This window comes from Talpa occidentalis, unplaced genomic scaffold (assembly GCF_014898055.3).
Source record: "Talpa occidentalis isolate TD23 unplaced genomic scaffold, MPIMG_talOcc4v2.1 talOcc4.8, whole genome shotgun sequence".
In the NCBI taxonomy this organism is placed as follows: domain Eukaryota; kingdom Metazoa; phylum Chordata; class Mammalia; order Eulipotyphla; family Talpidae; genus Talpa; species Talpa occidentalis.
The window spans coordinates 67,378,976-67,397,097 of NW_023605194.1; the positions used below are offsets into that span (position 1 = coordinate 67,378,976).

The 18,122-nt window shown below is 49.1% G+C and overlaps 1 protein-coding gene across 5 annotated transcripts in view; it reads left to right on the top strand.

Annotated features, from left to right (window-relative positions):
* Nucleotides 1-18,122, top strand: part of TANGO2 (transport and golgi organization 2 homolog) — a 39,497-nt gene that overhangs the window by 6,771 nt on the left and 14,604 nt on the right. For 4 of the 5 annotated variants that reach the window (XM_037495770.1, XM_037495777.2, XM_037495772.1 and 1 more), the window contains 3 exons: nucleotides 8,260-8,355; nucleotides 12,628-12,716; nucleotides 17,981-18,100. In XM_037495770.1, coding sequence (XP_037351667.1) covers nucleotides 8,300-8,355; nucleotides 12,628-12,716; nucleotides 17,981-18,100 — 265 coding nt within the window. In that variant the 5' untranslated portion in view covers nucleotides 8,260-8,299. Of the gene's footprint in view, nucleotides 1-1,413; nucleotides 2,078-8,259; nucleotides 8,356-12,627; nucleotides 12,717-17,980; nucleotides 18,101-18,122 lie in introns of those variants that run through there. The other variant, XM_037495773.2, reaches the window with a different exon arrangement.

Below are 18,122 nucleotides of genomic sequence, written 5' to 3' on the forward strand. Positions count from 1 at the left end.
GACACCTGACCCGGGGAAGCCCAGCATACTTCCTGTCGCCCTGTATCCTGGATGATTAAGCTGACCCTTCTCATCAGCTGTGTCTAATCTGCTTTTAAAGCTGAGTTTTAATTGGTGGTTGCTATAGCTTCCTTTTCCTTTTCTTTTTTTTTAAAGAGATTTATTTATTTATGCATATAAGAACTAGGGTACAGGCCAGAGGTGCAGGGGGTGAGAGGATTCACTGGAAGACAGAGTGGGGAACAGAACAGGCAGACTGACTGAAATACACTGCTGCGGGGAGCAGCGGGCGAGACAGGAGAGGTCTGCTGCGCCATGTGTGTAGCTCCCTGGCCAGGGATCAAACTCATGCTGCAGAGGCTGCAGAGGCTGCAGATAGATTCACTGTGCTGCATCTTAACCCCTTGTGGCACCAGGGAGGCCCCTATGTAGTTTCCTTTTCTAAAAGTTCTTTCCAGTTCTCTGTCAACCTCCTTGTTTACTCCTATTACTTCCTTTTCCCTGCAAATATTCCCAAGCTCCTTTGTTTTCTGCAACTGTACATGGAGAGCTTTCTATTGGTTCTTGCTCTTGGTGCTTTGGTTGTGATTCTTTCTGTCTGTACTGCCCATTATCCCCAAGAATATTTGTTAGACTACTTCAGGGTCTAGGATGAAGATGAGAACTTTGGTTTTCCTGGTGCCCAGGGACATCTACCCATTCGGGAGCCCCTAAAACCAAGTTCTCGGTATGAAGGTCCCTAGGTCCCCAGCATGGCCCTGTGTTTCTTTTTTTAAAAGATTTATTTATTTGTGCATCCAAGAGCTGGGGTGCAGGCCAGAGATGCAGGGGTGAGAGGATTCACCAGAGACAGAGTGGGGAGCAGAACAGGTGGATCTACTGAAATACACTGATGAAGGGAGCAGCAGCGGGCAAGACAGGGGGCCATCAGCTGGTCTGCTGTGCCATGTGGGTCACCTCCCTGGCCGGGGATCGAATTCATCCTGCAGTGGCTATGGATAACTTCATAGTGCTGTGTCTTAATCCCTTGCACCACTAGGGAGGCCCACCCATGGTGTTTCTCAGGGATGTCCCCCACTTCTGTGTGCTGTCCCTGTAGTCCCTGGTGTGACTGTGGATATAGCCCATGCACTCCCTGAGAGTATTGCTCTTTGGGGTCCCAGCTTCACTTGGAAGAAGGTTTTTATAGATTCTCATTTTGGAGTGATTCTGGTCTTCTACTTACCTTGTCTCTGAGGCCTCCAGAGGCCACCAGATGGGCAAATGCTCTGGAGCAGAAGTAGCCCCCATACCCTGCTTTCCTCTCTTGTTCCTGCATTCTCTGAGATGTTGGCCAAACTCTGCACTACTTTGTCAGCTCTTGATTACTTTTAAGATGTTTTCATATATTTTTTTTTAAGATTTATTTATGTATATAGGAACTGGGTACAGACTAGAAGTATAGGGGGTGAGAGGATTCACCAGCAGAACAGGCAGATTGACCGAAATGCACTGCTGAGGGGAGCAGTGGGTGAGTCAGGAGAGGTCTGCTGCGCCATGTGGGTAGCTCCCTGGCTGGGGTTCAAACTCATGGTGCAGTGGCTGCGGACAGCTTTATAGGTTGCATCTTAACCCCTTGCGCCACCAGGGTGGCCGTTTTCAATTTTCTTTCAAGCATTTTGAGTTATTTTATGAGGAAGTTTGGTCCTGCCCATGAGTATTGAGTTCATTAGTGTAGGGGCAGGAATGGCACTGTGCAGGTTTTCTGATCCAGCAGATGGGTTAAAGGAGAAGAGAGAGTCCTCAGTGGCTTTTGCAGGCTTTTATTGGGATTTACCAGGCAATGTTGTGGGTAGAAGCCGGGGAACCTGAAACAGGGTACAGGTTGATGTGAGGAGAGAAGTTTCAACCTGGAACTGAGAGCAGATCTAGAATCTAGTGACCTCAGTGCCCAGGCAACCTGAAAACAAGAAGAAATCTGATTCCTAAGAGAGTTTCTAACTTGCAGAGAACATAGTTTTAACAAAGACGAATGAATGAAAATCTTGAATTTCTGGCTATTGGTCAAAGCCTATTGTAACGCATCCAACCCATCCAGGTAGGTTTATTAACACTTCTAGCAGCCACATGCTCTTTGCCGTTGTTTGTAGTCGCCGTACTCCTCCGTACACTCCAGTGCACTCCTCCATCCTCGACACCGCACCACCACACCGCACTCTGCTGTGCCACCCCTATAAACCAGCCTCTCAGCCCAGGTGTACCCACCTATGTATGCCCACATCCTCCTCCAGGTGCCCGCCATCAGGCATGTATTCAGGACCACAGGATTCCGTCATCTATTCTAATGGCGGGAGGGCAGAAAAGCCTGATACCTTTTACCTACCCTACAGTCCACGCCCTCAGGGTTTTCTGCCATACAGTCCATCTGTTTCTCTTAGTCTTATGAACACTGCAGACATGGCCCACAAAAATAAATAGACTACATCACAATATAACAAAATAAACAGAACACAAATAAGTCCAGGCAGGGCACCAACCCAGTGGCGAAAGACAATTATTGGCACCAGCACATGATCCACCAAATCTGCTGCCGAAGGCACTGCTCATACAAGGAGCCATCAGGCTTCCTGGCCTTCTCCGACTGTGGTCTCAGGCACAAGCCACACACCACATCCACCCCCATGATGCAGTTGCTTTGGGATTGGCGACTCTATACTGTTGGGGGTAATAGCCAACCCTCAGGGTTTCTGTCTGTGGTCGCTCCAACGCTCGGCTTTCATAGCCACCAATGCAACACGTAGACTCTTGCACTCAGGCCAACCCATTGCACAAGCACATGGGTCAGGGATCCAAACTCCACATGCAGCCTCTCTTGGGTCCCCTCTTTGGCTTGGGCTCCACCCCAAGCCATGTTCCCCACCTGTCCCCTAAGGACGGGTTCCTCAGCTCCTCACCCTCACTCGACAATGAACAGGTGTAAGGGGCAGGACTGGATACAGTGCAGGTTTTCTGATCCCATGCAGACCGGGTAAAGGAGGAGTCAGAGTCCTTAGTAGTTTTGCAGGTTTTTTATTTGGGGTTCACCAGGCATATGGCAGGCAGGGGTGCTGGCTGGGGGGCTGGGAGGCTGGCAGGCCTCCCAGCCCCCAGCAAGTCCTCACTCTATCTGGGCTCTCTAGCGTTCGTTCTGCTGCTTCTCGGCTTCGGCTTCGGCTGCGGCGGCTGCTGCTGCTGGTGCTGGTGCTGCTGGCGTCCCCCCGTGATGCTGCCCTTAAAAGCACAGTCTTAGCTCAGCTGAATCCCATCTACCTATGCCCACACCCTATTCCAGGTGCCCACCATCAGGCATGCATTCAGGACAAGGATCCATCATCTATCCTGATGGCGGAAGGGCAGAAAAGCCTGATATTTTCTTTACCCTACAGTCCACCCCCTCAGGGTTTTCTGCCATATAGTCTATACATATATACAATTTTCTAAGCAAACAAACAATGCAGCCATGGCCCACAAAAGCAAATACATCAAATATAACAAAATACAACAAAACACAAATAAGTCCAGGCAGGGCACCAACCTAGTGCAAAAGACAATTATTGGTACCAGCAGATGAGCTACCAAATCTGCTGCTGAAGGCACTGCTCATATGAGGGAGGGGAATCACTCACGGCATCTGCTATAACACACCAGGAGCCGTCAGGCTTCCTGGCCTTCTCTGGCTGTAGTCTCGGCTACAAGGCACACACAGCATCCACCCCCAGGATGCACTAGCTCTGGGATTGGCAATTTTATTCTGTTGGGGGTAATCGCCAACCCTCAGGGTTTCTGTCTGCAGTCGCTCCAACACTCGGCCTTCATGGCCACCCATGCGACTCACAGACCCCTGCACTCAAGCCAACCCACTGCACAAGCACATGGGTCGGGGATCCAAACTCTGCATTCGGCTTGGGCTCCACCCCAAGCCACATTCCCCACCCATCCCCCAAGGACAGGTTCCTCAGCTCCTCACCCTCGCTCAAGAATGAGCAGGGCATCACCCACAGGTGATTTTACGAGACTCACAGTTCTTCAGCATACCCAGGCTGCTTAACAGCCGCTCAGGGCTTCTCAACTTATCATCAGTACCAGCTTTTGCTTTCTCAGTTGGCTTTTCTCCTCCACCTGGCCACTGGGCATACACAGGCTGCTTTTGGCCATCTAGGCCCACTAGCCACCCCCAGATTCTCAAAAAATAAACATAACCTGCTAAGGTCCTCCGCCTTCTGGCAGGATTGTCAGTCCAAAATCATCAGTTCATCAGTCTATCAGTCCATTGGCCTCTCCCTGCTTCAGCAATGGCCTGCTGCCTCAGGGGTCATTGGCTGGTCCTTTCCGGTGTCGTTGGCTGGTCCTATCCGGTGTCGTTGGCTGGTCCTTTCCGGTGTCGTTGGCTGGTCCTTTCGGGCGTCTCCTTCACGCCAGGTCTCATCCTGTAGCTCGTGGACGTATCCATCTTCTATACCGCCATGGTGCCTCCAGCGTCGTCACAGGCAAAGTCTGTTCTCCTTAGTCCCTCCAGGTCTTCGGAGGGCTCCAATACCCGTCTGCATGGATCTTGCCGACTTACGCCAATTGTAAGGGGCAGGAACTGGACACAGTGCAGGTTTTCTGATCCCATGCAGACCGGGTAAAGGAGGAGTCAGAGTCCTTAGTAGTTTTGCAGGTTTTTTATTTGGGGTTCACCAGGCATATGGCAGGCAGGGGTGCTGGCTGGGGGGCTGGGAGGCTGGCAGGCCTCCCAGCCCCCAGCAAGTCCTCACTCTATCTGGGCTCTCTAGCGTTCGTTCTGCTGCTTCTCGGCTTCGGCTTCGGCTGCGGCGGCTGCTGCTGCTGGTGCTGGTGCTGCTGGCGTCCCCCCGTGATGCTGCCCTTAAAAGCACAGTCTTAGCTCAGCTGAATCCCATCTACCTATGCCCACACCCTATTCCAGGTGCCCACCATCAGGCATGCATTCAGGACAAGGATCCATCATCTATCCTGATGGCGGAAGGGCAGAAAAGCCTGATATTTTCTTTACCCTACAACAGGGCATCACCCACAGGTGATTTTAAGAGACTCACTGGCCTTCTTTAGCTTACTTAGTGCTTAACAAGCCGCTCAGAACTTCTCAGTCTCAGTACCAGCTTTTGCTTTCTCAGTTGGCTTTTTCTCTGCCTGGCTGCAGAGAACTTGGCGAGGGCTTCCTCCCTCAGCCAACTGTGGGCTCTTCTACCAAGGCCCACTGGCCATGACTTGATTTTTAAAGGATACCATAAACCCCAGGATCCCCAAAACATAACCTGCCAAGGTCCTCTGCCTTTTGGCAGGATTGTCAGTCCAACTCCATTAGTCCAAGTCCATCAGGCCTCTCCCTGCATCAGCACTGGCGAGCTCCGAATCATGGTCCTTTCTTTCCCCGATGATTCTGTTGCCTCAGGGGTCTTTGGCTCAGACGGTCCTCTCAGGCCATCTCCTTTACGTGAGGTCTCGTCTTGCAGCTCCTGGACCTTGTCCACCTCCTGTGCCACCATGATGCCTCCAGCGTTGTCACAGGCAAACACAGTCTGCTTCTTCTCAGTCTCTCCAGGTCTTCGGAGGGCTCCATACCCATCTGCATGGATCATCTTGCCGACTTACGCCAATTGTAGGGGCAGGAATGGCACTGTGCAGGTTTTCTGATCCAGCAGACGGGGTAAAGGAGACGAGAGAGTCCTCAGTGGCTTTTGCAGGCTTTTATTGGGATTTACCAGGCAATGTTGTGGGTAGAAGCCGGGGAACCTGAAACAGGATACAGGTTGATGTGAGGAGAGAAGTTTCAACCTGGATCTGAGAGCAAATCTAGGATCTAGTGACCTCAGTGCCCAGGCAACCTGAAAACAAGAAGAAATCTGATTCCTGAGAGAGTTTCTAACTTGCAGAGAATATAGTTTTAAAAAAGATGAATGAATGAAAATCTTGAATTTCTGGCTATTGGTCAAAGCCTATTGTAATGCAACCAACCCATTCTGGGTAGGTTTATTAACAGTTCTAGCAGCCACATGCACTTCGCCGTTGTTTGTAGTCGCCGTACTCCTCTGTACACTCCAGTGCACTCCTCCATCCTCGACACCACACCACCACATCGCACTCTGCTTCACCACCCTTATAAACCAGTCTCTCAGCCCAGGTGTACCCACCGATGCATGCCCACATCCTCCTCCTGGTGCCTGCCATCAGGCATGTATTCAGGACCGCAGGGTTCTGTCATCTATCCTAATGGCGGGAGGGCAGAAAAGCCTGATACCTTTTACCTACCCTACAGTCAGACACCTCCAGGATAATGGCCCTCTGTGGGCACTACCAGGGTGCCCAAGGGCAGGAAAGCAGCCTTTTCCTGTCACCTCTGGGTCCCCTCCTACACAGGGTCCTTCTGCTTCTGGTACTGTCTTTGTCTCAGCATCCTGAAGCGTCAGTTGCCAACAGCCTATCACAAACGGACACATCCTGTAGTAACTTGGGCTTCAGCAGATGATGCTTGTCACCTTAATTTCACCTGACCTATACAGCCACCAGCTTCTTACTGAGGGCACAGGTTGGTTCCCTGAGGCTGTTGTCAGTGTCCATGCCTGTGTGGCTGAGCCCTGCATATGGCCTGTGGAAGCAGTGGGGACACTGGTGGAGTGACTCCTTTAGTGCAACCCCCAGCTTGGTCCTGCAGGTTCAGTGATTTGGAAGTAAGTGCACTGACACCAGCACTGTGGTGTCACCCACTCCTAGGCCCTGTGAGCTCAGCAGTTAATGTATGGTCGTGTCTGGGCTGCCAGCCTTGGATTTTGGTCTCTCCTTTTCTCTTGACACCCCTGCCCTCCTTCCACCTGCCTGTCTGCATGGTGCTGGTACAACTTTGATGGCAGGGTCAGTGTGGTGGGAACATTCTTGTTCTGTCCTGAGACAGAAAAGGTTTTGCTTCAGAAGCCCAAGAACTGGCAGCAATTGCACTGATGTCAGAGGGGACATACACTCTCACCATACCAAGGCTGGTACAGGGCTTCTCCTGGCATTGTGGGGACCCTGGCCTGAGGCAGCGAACTGTACCCTGGCTTCAGGAGGACTGTGCTAATACCCCGCACAGCAGGCTGACCACCTGCCCCGTGTAGCCACACTAAGAGCAGGGGCGAGGGTGACACAGTTGTCTTTGCTTGTGTCGAGGCTTATGTGAAGGTGGACTGATCTGGGCACTATGTCCCCACACTTTCCTCTGGTGTGGGCCCGAAATAGACTTGCTTCACAGATATCTCCTCCTGGGTGGTGCCTGGCCCTGCTCTGGCAGGCAACATGCTTTTGACATCCTGAGGGACAGGCCTCTGGATGGACCCTCCCCAATCTTAGGCCACCCCAGGCTAGTGCACTTGGAGCCCAGGGATCTCCTCTAGACACACACATAGTCACACATGTACAAAACACATGTATACACACAGCAGACGTGAACCTATGCCTGTAATGTCTGAGGTCTGTTTGCCTGGGCTCCACCCAGGAGGCGCACATCTATAAAACATGTCAGAGACCCTCACAGTCACCTTACCCAGGGGCTGTGGCCTCAGGATATCATCTGAGATCTCCTGGCCCAGAGGCCCCCCTGGCATGGGCCCCATATGTGGGGGTGTATGCTGAGTCCAAATTCACCAGCACCTGAGTACATATCCATATTACTGGCACATATTTTTTGCCCACGTCCCTGCCTGCAAGGGTATGTAGGGCCCTTGGGGTCCCTTGGTAGAGTCTGCATCATTGTGAATGGAGGGCATGTGCCAAGGCCCTGCTGCATTGTGTCCCCAGGCAGGTGAGATGAGGTGTAAGGAGTTGGTGAGGGCTGGAGTTGGTGCTGTTGGCAGGGAAGGAACAGGTGATCTAGGTGGTGGGCACATAGCAAGCTGAATAGTTGCTCGGTGTGGTAGGGAGACTTCCCATCCCTAGCCTCATGCATGGCTCTTGTCCTCGCTGCTGCTGCCCCTCTAATGCCTACCATCCCCACTTGGCCTTTCCAGGCCTTTCCTTATGGGTATCAGGGGAATGGTCTGGCCAGTGCTGTTAAGGCCACAGGTTTAAGGAGATGGTTGTGTGGTGCCAGAGATTTCTGTCTGGCATGTGGTTCTTCCTCATCCAGTGAGGGTCAAGGACATGATAGAGGTGGTTCTGTACTAGGCCATGGAATGTTACAGTTTTGGGGTGAGGGGTGGGATTCTGTCCTTTGTCCTTTACTCAACTGATTTTTTTCTTTTCCTACAGACTCTGACTCCATGTGAGCAAATCTACCCCTTGGGGACCCATGTGCATCATCTTCTTTAAGTTTGATCCTCGTCCTGTTTCCAAAAATGCATACAGGTAACCCCCTTGCTCTGTGTCTGCTGTCTTTGGCTTGGCCTCAGGTACTGCATTCCTCATGGGATCCATATAGGTATTGTGTGCAGGAAGGGCTGCTGCCCATGGGTGGGAGAGAGCACGCCCTGGGAGGACTGCATGGTCAGACAGTGGTCACTGTCTGACTAGCTTCTCATTTTTGTCACCATGAAAAATCACGCAGATATCATGCCGCCCAACGTTGTGTCTGCATTCACTGATACTGGGCCAGATGGGGCTTGAAGATTGTCCAGTGTTCCCTTCCTGCAGAGGAGTGAGCAGTGGAGCCAGGTCACAGTCCAGGAGCTGACCCTAAATGACTCCAGTAGAGTTAGCTCTGTGAGCTAGAAAACAGAATCCGGGCAGAGTGATTCAAGCAGGGAAAGTATAACATAAAGAATTATTAACGATAATGGGATTGGAGTGCCCAGGGCAGAACTGTACCTTTTACCCCCATGCTAAGGTCCAGACTGTGGTGGAGAAAGAGGCACAGCCACAGCACAGTGAGAAATTGTGGGGTGCCACAACAGCAGAACTTGCTGGAAATCTGCTTTTTAGGGTAGGAGGGATGCTGGGTGCAACTTACTACTATAGGTACATTGGGGAAGCCATGTGTGTTTGGGAATGTCTTGAGGAAACACAGTGGGGTGAGGAAAAGAAGCCTCTCCTCTGGTATTTCTTCAGTGCCCTCTATTGACAAAACTGATAATGCTCCCAAGTGCAAAATTCAGCTCCATTACCGTAGTACATGCAATGAAGGGGACTTGGGGACTCGGATACAATAGCTAGCTGGCATGGCCCGCTCTGCTGGCTACCAAGCTTTCATATACACCCATCTGCACTAATTGAACTCCAATGCACCCACAAAATGACTTGCTTTTTACCTGGCCAAGTAAGAATTTCTCAAGTGAGGACGTGGAACCTGACAGTCACCGAGTCCACTGTTGACTGTATTTGCACTTGACATGCATCCTTAAGAATACTTCCAACCTCTTGCAGTGAGGAGGGGGTACATGGGTCTCTCTTTCACTCAGGACCTGTAGGAGACCTGAGTAGAGAAGTAAACACCAGTGGGCCCAGATTCCTGGTTAAAGACCAACATAACAAATAGGTGCTGTTTTAAGCTGAAGTGTTTGAGGTCATTTGTTTGGGTGCTTAGAAAATTGATATACCTCACTCCCTATCAAGGCAACATGATCATGGCTGTCGCATAACTGCCCTCTACATCAGAATGTTTATTTAGACTCACGAGATGATGCCTTTTACCAGCTCTAGCCTGGAGGGACTGCTGGGTGAGAAGTTGCCCCTCATGATGGTTTCCATGGAGGTCGTCACTACAGTTGCGATCACTGACATGGTCCTGTGCACCTGCTACTTGCCACCAAACTCCCCCTAGATGCACAGGCCTACCCAGGTAGTGCATAGTTTCCCCTACAAGATGATGCTCAGACTCATGCTCAGCAGCAGGATGAGGTGTGCCTATTGGTGATGAATCATTAATAGCAGACTAAAACATTATCAGTAGACTAAAACTTCACATCCTCATCCTCTGACGATCAGCACATCCCTTGTGTCTTGGTGGTCATGATACAGATAACTTCTGTCAGTATGCAGTACCCAGAGTTGGCAGGAAAGAATACATTCTCTTACGTGGAGTATGATGGGGATACTTACTATGCCCCTTCCTCTCTGAATTTTAGCAATTCAGCTAAATAACTTCTGCTATGACAAAAATAACTTGGCGATTAATATTTCAAGTTATTAACAAACACGTTACTGCTCTGGCCTGGAATGCAGGCCAGAGGTGCTGGGGGTGAGAGGATTCACCAGAGACAGAGTGGGGAGCAGAACAGGCAGACTGACTGAAACACACTGCTGCGGGGAGCAGCAGGCAAGAAGGAGAGGTCTGCTGCACCATGTGGGTAGCTCCCTAGCCGGGGATCAAACTCATGCTGCAGTGGCTGGTGATAGTTGATAGCACTGAGACTTAACCCCTGCACCACCTGGGAGGCCCGATTTTTCCCTTTTTTTGGTGTCATATATAAGAATCAACCAGAAGCTAACAGTGCTGACCTCATTATGTGCTCTGCCTCCATGGCCCTCCTAGTTCCCTCATGCCACAGGTATAGGGATGAATGAGCAGAGGAGGAACACAGGATCTCTGACAGAGGGTACTCATTGGGACCATGTACAACTAGACTCCCATCCTTAGGATCTGGGGGTGGGAGTTGGCTAGTCCCTGCTGCATCCCTACCTTAGTTTACACTATCTTCTCCTCTAGAGATCCTCCAGTTCAGGTCACAGCAGATGGGATTCCTTCCATGGGGCAGGCCTTGCAAGCAGTCTGTGGGAGTGGTACCTGTCAGGACAGACATAGACCTGGTCCCAGAAGGGGCAGAGCAGACAAGGTGGAAAGCAGATGGTAGGGACAGGCTATCTGTCTCAACCCAGGGTGGGGGCCTGGGTGGGACTAATGCAGTTGGAGCTCCAGAGGGTTGTTCTGTGAATGACTGGGGAGTCATATCAGGGATAGTGACCCTCCCCCACTCAGGCATATTCGTAGCCAGCTATGTGGAGGGGTAGAGAGTGGGCACATAGTGGATGGGTATCACTAGAGTGGCGCTGCTTCCTGGGCACACCCAACTGGTTCCATGGCCACACTAGGCCTCTGGCTGTGGTTGGGACTGTGTGTGGGGTCACACACTGTACACCCAATGAAAATGCTTCCAAAGAAGGGGCCTCCCTGGTGGCACAGGGGTTAAAGACAGCACTATCAAGCTATTGCCAGCCACTGCAGCATGAGTTCAATCCCACTGCTCCCCTCAGCAGTATATTTCAGTAGGTCTGCCTGTTCTGCTCCCCACTCTGTCTCTGTGAATCCTCTCACCCCCTGCACCTCTGGCCTGTACCCCAGTTCTTGTATGCATAAATAAATCAATCTTTAAAAAAAAAAAAAAGAAAGAAAATGCTTCCAAAGCCTGAGTGGTGATGCCCGTGCTGGATTCATTTTCAGTTTTATGGACAGCTTTGTTAATTCACATTTTACCAAGAGCAATTGTTCGAGTCAAGCAAATTGACAAGTCAATACAAAAATTATTTTTGCAGGTTTCTTAGTATCTGGCCACTGACTAGAGTCACTTGGTCCCATTGTACAGGTACTCCTGTATGACCACACAATTCCCTGCTCCTGGCTGCACGTCCTCTGTGCCCGCTGTGGTGTTCAGGTCCTACTGCAGTCACTTCTTAGATCCTGAGGTCTAACAGGTGTCTTGGGATTGACCCTAACCCACAGTCACCATCTATGTTCTTATTTATTTATTTTTTAAAAAGATGTATTTATTTATACAAGGACCAGGGTACAGGCCAGATGTGCAGGAGGGTGAGAGGATTCACCAGAGACAGAGTGGGGAACAGAACAGGAAGACTGACAAAATACACTGCTGAGGGGAGCAGCGGGCGAGACAGGAGAAGTCTGCTGCGCCATGTGGGATTCTCACCGGCCAGCCAGGTTTGAACCTGCGCTGTAGAGGCTACGGGCAGCTTCACAGTGTGGTGCTCAACCGCCTGTACCACCAGGGAGGCCCATATGTTCTTATTTATTTTAATGGCAAGGTTGACTAGAAACTTCATGTTTTTACCACAAAACCAGTATCCTAATTGCCAAATAAACTTGTTTGATTCACTAGTAAAACACAGAAATCATTACCCCCTCTCTCCTAAAAAATATCCCCAAACACAGGCTAGAGTGGCCTTTGAAGACCCTGTGCCGCTGTCCACGTGTCCCACCACTTTCTGATGGTAGACCCCTTCACATTTCCTGGAAGCTCATAGACTTGAGAGTTGGGGGTATCTTCAGGGGAAGGGACAGATGGACGGGAGCCCCCCCCCCCACTTTATAGCCTGAGTACCTGTGATGTGCTCAGTGCCACCAGCTCCACACCATCTGCACCATCTGCCTGACCCACGCCCAATTCTTGGAGGCTTGGGCCCAGGCTGTCCCACAGGGCTGGGTGAAACTCCATCTCCTGGCCCTGAGTGCTGCGGATGCATCTTCACCTGGCACCTATCTGTTTCCTCAGGCAAACCCCAGGACACAGTCTAGGCTTTCCCAGAACCTAACCACCTGAATCTTCATCCTGTGTGGGTTCCTATCTTCTTTGGCATTTGCCCATGTTGCTACTTAGGCAAATTTTCATTATTAACTAGAGAGAAAAAAACATGTCTTTTTGAGACCTTCAGTCAGGCTTTCTCCTTCAGGCTCATCCTGGCAGCCAACAGGGATGAATTCTACCACAGACCATCCAAGGCAGCAGACTTCTGGGGGAACAACAATGAGATCCTCAGTGGTGAGTCTCTTCTGAAGGAGTGAGAGGCTGGGAGGGCTCTAGGTGCACTAGGTATAAATGTGAAATGAATAAGTGGGCACTAATGACTCTTGTGGGGTGGACTCCAAAATGAGGGTCTGGGGCCAGCATTGAGGTACTCAGTCCCAGAACTGTCCCTAAGCCCCACCCACATGGCTTCATGGCCATGTAGATCCTTAAAAGAGGTAGCTGGAAGGATCAGCTTGTATTATTTAATCCACCCTTTCACTGTGGTATGTAGTTGGATTTGTGTGAGGTGAAAGATCCCTTTGATCATGTGTCATAGTTGGGGGGTGTGCATGCATGTGGGTGTGCATGTGCATGCATATCTGCAGGTTTCTATTTTCCCTCAAATGCCCTTTGCTCTAGGGGGCACCAGCCTGACTTTGGGGAGCTGAAGCTTGATTACGGTACCAAGTGGTGCTACAGAGGGGAGGTGCATCCAAGTTTCTTTGGGTGTTAGCAAGGCCATTTGCCCACATGGCTGGCAGCCTCCTTGAGGCCCTTGGACAGGAAGCAATTCCTTGCCTTAGATGGGCTGGGGTCTACTAGAAAGGCACATGGGCAGGTATTGGCCAAGTCAGAGGTCCTTCTGCCTGTGTGCCAACCAGCAGGCAAGCGCCCGGGAGTCTGGCAGAGCTGAAAGTGGCGCTCAATATCCCCAGGGGCTGGTCATATGGCCTCGTGGACCCAGGGAGGCTTCATGTGCCCTAAACTTTTGACGTGTCTAACGACTTGCTTGTGGAGCTTTACAGAAGGCCCCCTGTGCAGACCGTGGTCAGGTAGTGGTGTGAGGAGAACACTGCTGAGTTGTTTTTTTGGTTTTTTGTCATGGCATCATGTTCGGAGCAAGATGGGAGTAAAGACGGCACCATCCTGGGCAGGATGTCTGGCAGGTGGTGGAGAAAACTGCTTCAGGCTGTGAGCATTGACTCTGGATGGTTGTGAGATGTGAAAGAGAATAGATCTTATCTGGGTCTCAGTCTTATCATCGTTTGCTGGGCAACAAATCCTGAAAATGTCTAGATGTCAACAGGAGTGTGGGGCAGGGCTCACACTGCTGTGTGTGCAATAGTACAGGATGTGCATTGGGAGTTCCTGACTTTTCTGGCCACAGTTCTCCCAGAGGTCAAGGGGCAGGTGTGTGGTGCTGTGGGAGGAGGGCCAAGGAAAGCCTGCAGTTGTGGCCAGGGTCATTCCCAGCCATCCTAAACCAGATAGAATAGGAAGTATTGGTGGGGACATGGTAGGCTCTGTGTGTTGCTGCTGCAGGGCACACATGGGAGGCTGATTCCATGTGTGGATGGGATGGGGTCAAGGGACTGATGCCAAAGGGGAACAGATGGCAACTCTCAAGGATTTTTGTAAATGACGACACAGAAGCCTGGAGGAAGAGCTAGCCTGCCCTCTGGCAATCCTGGCCACCTACCCAGACCCTCTGACTCGGGAGCTCTAGTGGTTCAGTCACTTATCCTTTGTAGTGATTTGGATTTAGCCCCTAGAATGTTGATTCAGAACTCCTGCCTAGTTGGGGGGTAGCCCAGTCACCACTGTGCTGGGTGGGCCCAGCAGCCAACACTGCCAGCGTAAGGCTAGAAGATGCTTATGTCCGCATCCTTCTACTGTCTGGCATCACCAAGTTGTGGTCAAAATTGTAGGTTAATGGTATTCCTTAAACCAGAGTACCAGCATTGCTTGGGAACTTGTTAGAATTTTTTTTTAATGGGGTATTATTTTTTCAAATATTTTTTCCCACTTCCTGCTCTTTTCTAATTATTTTTCCCTCTGCCTCTCATCAGATATGCATTAGTTTGAGTTTGTCCTGGACCGTGACAATGTTCAGTTCATTTTCAAAAACCCTATTTTCTCTAAGTGCTTGATTTCATTAAAAATCTTTTTTTTTTTTTCGGGCTTCCTGGTGGCGCAGGGGCTAAAGACAGTGCTGTGAAGCTCTCACCAGCAGCATGAATTTGATCCCCAGCCAGGGAGCTGACCTACATGGCATATCAGACTTCTCCTGTCTCCCCCCTGCTCCCCACTCTGTCCCTGGTGAATCCTCTCACTCCCTGTACCTCTCGCCTACACCCCAGTTCTTGTATGCATAAATAAATAAATCTTAAAAAAAAAACATAAAAAGCTTTTTTTAAAAAAATCTTTTTTTCATTGTTTCATTTTATGTTGTTGCTATTTAGATTCTTTCTATTTCTAGATTGATTCAGATTGAGTCTATTGTTATGTTTTCATCCTTTCTCCTAATTTGCTTTTAATCCTATCATGTATATTTCGTCTTGTATATTGTGATTTTTATCTATAGATATTTCAAATGATATAAAATTATATCATCCTTGTCTCTATAAAACAGTTGTAATAACTGTTTCACTGACCTTGCCTGCAAATTCTGATATCTGCAACAGTTGCAAATCAGTTTTAATGGATTGATTGAACTCCTCTTAGTGAATACAGGACTGTATTTTTCTGCTTCTTTGCTTACATGGTAACTTTTGATTGGGTGTCAAATATTTGTGGATTTTCATCTTGTTTGTGCCTGAATATTTTAGTATACCTATAAATTTTCTTGAGCTTTATTCTGGGACACAGTTAACTTATCCAGAATCAGTTTTATCCTTTTAGGCCTTGTTAGGTGGGCAGGCCAGAAGCTGTAACCAGCATATGGCTAAGTATTCTCTGCTACTCAGGCAAGATCTTTCTGTCTACACTTCCTAGTGCCGTGACTTTTGAGATTCTACCAGGTAGGTCCTGGGAATAAGCACTGATCGCCCTTTGTGAGCTCTGTCTTCCCTGATCCTTCTGTTTGATTCTTCTCACACACGTACAGGGTCTCTGTGACTCCGTTCTTTGGTCTTCTGTCCCATGAATTCTGGCTGCCTGGTCTCCCCAGACTCTCAGCCCACCTTCTCAGCCAGGAAATCTATCTGACTCTGCCCAGGCCCCCTCCCTGTATAGCATCCTAGAGACTCCAATCAAATGAGGGTCCACCTCAATTTCTTTCCTGTCTCCTAGCAATCACTGCCCTTTGTTTTCTGAGGCTCAGTGTCTTGAAATCCATTATTTCATGTATTTTGTCTGGAGTTTTGGTTGCTATGTATAGGAGGTAAGCCTGAACACTATTGCTTGGTCAGGTGTAGAAATACAGTTCACTTTTCATTGTTGATTTATATGTTTTTTATGAAGTCTGGATTTGAGTTGTATGTTGGATAAATGTATTGCCTACCTACTTTCCTAATGATATCCTAATGATAAAATATCAGGATATTTTATTTTATTTTATTTTAACAAAGTATAGTTTAGCTACTCTTTATTTTATGGTGTGTTCCTTCTGCATCTTAGCCATAAAGTGTGAGCCTACTTTACCCCAAGGTCATACATATATTTTCTTCTGTTTGCTTCTAGAAACCTCCTGATTTGGGGTTTTATGTTTAGCTCTATGATTTACCTCAAATTAATTTTTGTATATGGTGCCAGGTAGGGGTTGAGATTTGTATCCCCCCCTCCTCCATATTTCTAGTTGTTCTAGCATCATTTATTGGATGGATATTCTTTTGCCTGTTGCATTACTTGGTTGAAATTCAGTTGAACATATAAATGTGGGTCTATTCTAGATGCTTTATTACCATCGATCTGTTTGTCTGTCTTGATGCCAACAACTACACTCTCTTAATTCATGCAGCTTTTTATCATTAGCAGTTGTTAAATCAGGAGGAGTAAGTCTTCCATCTTTATTCCTTCTCAGGACTGCTTTAACCATCTTAGTTCATTATGTGTACATATTACATTTTAGAGTCAACTTGTTAATTTCTATTAAACAAAAACATGCTGGGATTTTTGATTGAATCTGTATTGATTCTTTTGGTCATTTGGAGTGAAATATCTTAACAGTGTTGAATCTTCAGTCAACAAACAGGGCATATCTTTCCTTCAGGTTTACATAGCTTCTCTCAGCACTGTTCTGTGGTTTTTGAGTCTAGGTATTACACATTTTTCTTCCTTTTGTAAAAAAAGCTTTTATTTACTTATGCATACAAGAACTGGGGTCTAGATCAGAGGTGCATGAGGTGAGAGGATTCACCAGAGACAGGAGTGGGGAGCAGAAAAGGCAGATTTACTGAAATACACTGATGAGGGGAACAGCCAGCGAAACAGGAGAGGTCTGCTGCGCCATGTGGGACTCTCCCTGGCCAGCTGGGAATTGAACCATTGCTGCAAAGGCTGCAGACAGCTTCACAGCTCTGCGTTCAACCCACTGATCCACCAGGGAGGCCGCCTTTTGGATGTTCTTTACATATAATTTTGTCATTTACAAATACTGTTTTTTTCTTTTTAATCTGTACATCTTTTATTGCTTTTTTTAAAAAAAGATTTATTTATTTATGTATATAAGAACTGGGGTACAGACTAGAGGTGTGGGGAGTGAGAGGATTCACCGGAGAGAGTGGGGAATAGAACAGGCAGACTGACTGAAATACATTGCTGAGGGGAGCAGCAGGAGAGACAGGAGGGGTCTGCTGCGCCATGTGGGTAGCTCTCTGGCTGGCCGGGGATCAAACTTGTGCTGCAGTGGCTACGGATAGCTTCATAGTTCTGCGTCTTAACTCCTTGTGCCACCAGGGAGGCGCCATCTTTTATTGTTTTTACTGCTGTAATTTATTATTGCTATAAAAACGACTTTTAATGACTCAGGCATTTTTAACCCAGTCTTCAAGTAAAATGACCCTCTAGTCTAGAAGGTGCTCTCATGTAGCTTTGAAGGCTCTCTTACACTGTGGTGAGGCCCTGCAGTGTGTGGAGTCTATGGCCTGAGTCTGTGCTATGGGGATAGGGGGAGTGAACAAGAGGTGGGAGGGCCTGGATATGCACTGGTTTCCTAGTGATGAAGCCACCCAAGGGCCCGCACATCCTGCCTGGGGATGGACAGGTGGTGTTCCTGCACCTGGTGCAGGACTTGGGATTGAGGCTTAGTGCCTTTCCTAGTGTGATGGAGCAGGTGCTTCCTCCTAGCCCAATGCCAGCTCAAGCACTGGAATGTGTTCTGCCCACGCCAGGTGCCCACTTCACCCTGGTATCTGTGGGCTCCTGTATCCAAGGGCTGCCTCACCCTGTAGTTCGGGTCCCTGCTGCACAACTAGGGCTGTTGGGCTGAGCAGGCATCTTCCCAGGGTGTGGGTTCAGGATTGGCTGGCACCCACCGTGCTGGACACTACTGATGGTTACACTTCTGTCTACTGCAGGACTTGACATGGAAGAAGGCAAGGAAGGGGGCACTTGGCTGGGCATCAGCACAAGAGGGAAGCTGGCGGCACTCACCAACTACCTGCAGCCTAGGCTAGACCGAGAAGCCAGGGGCCGAGGTACTGGCCAAGAGGGGGGTAG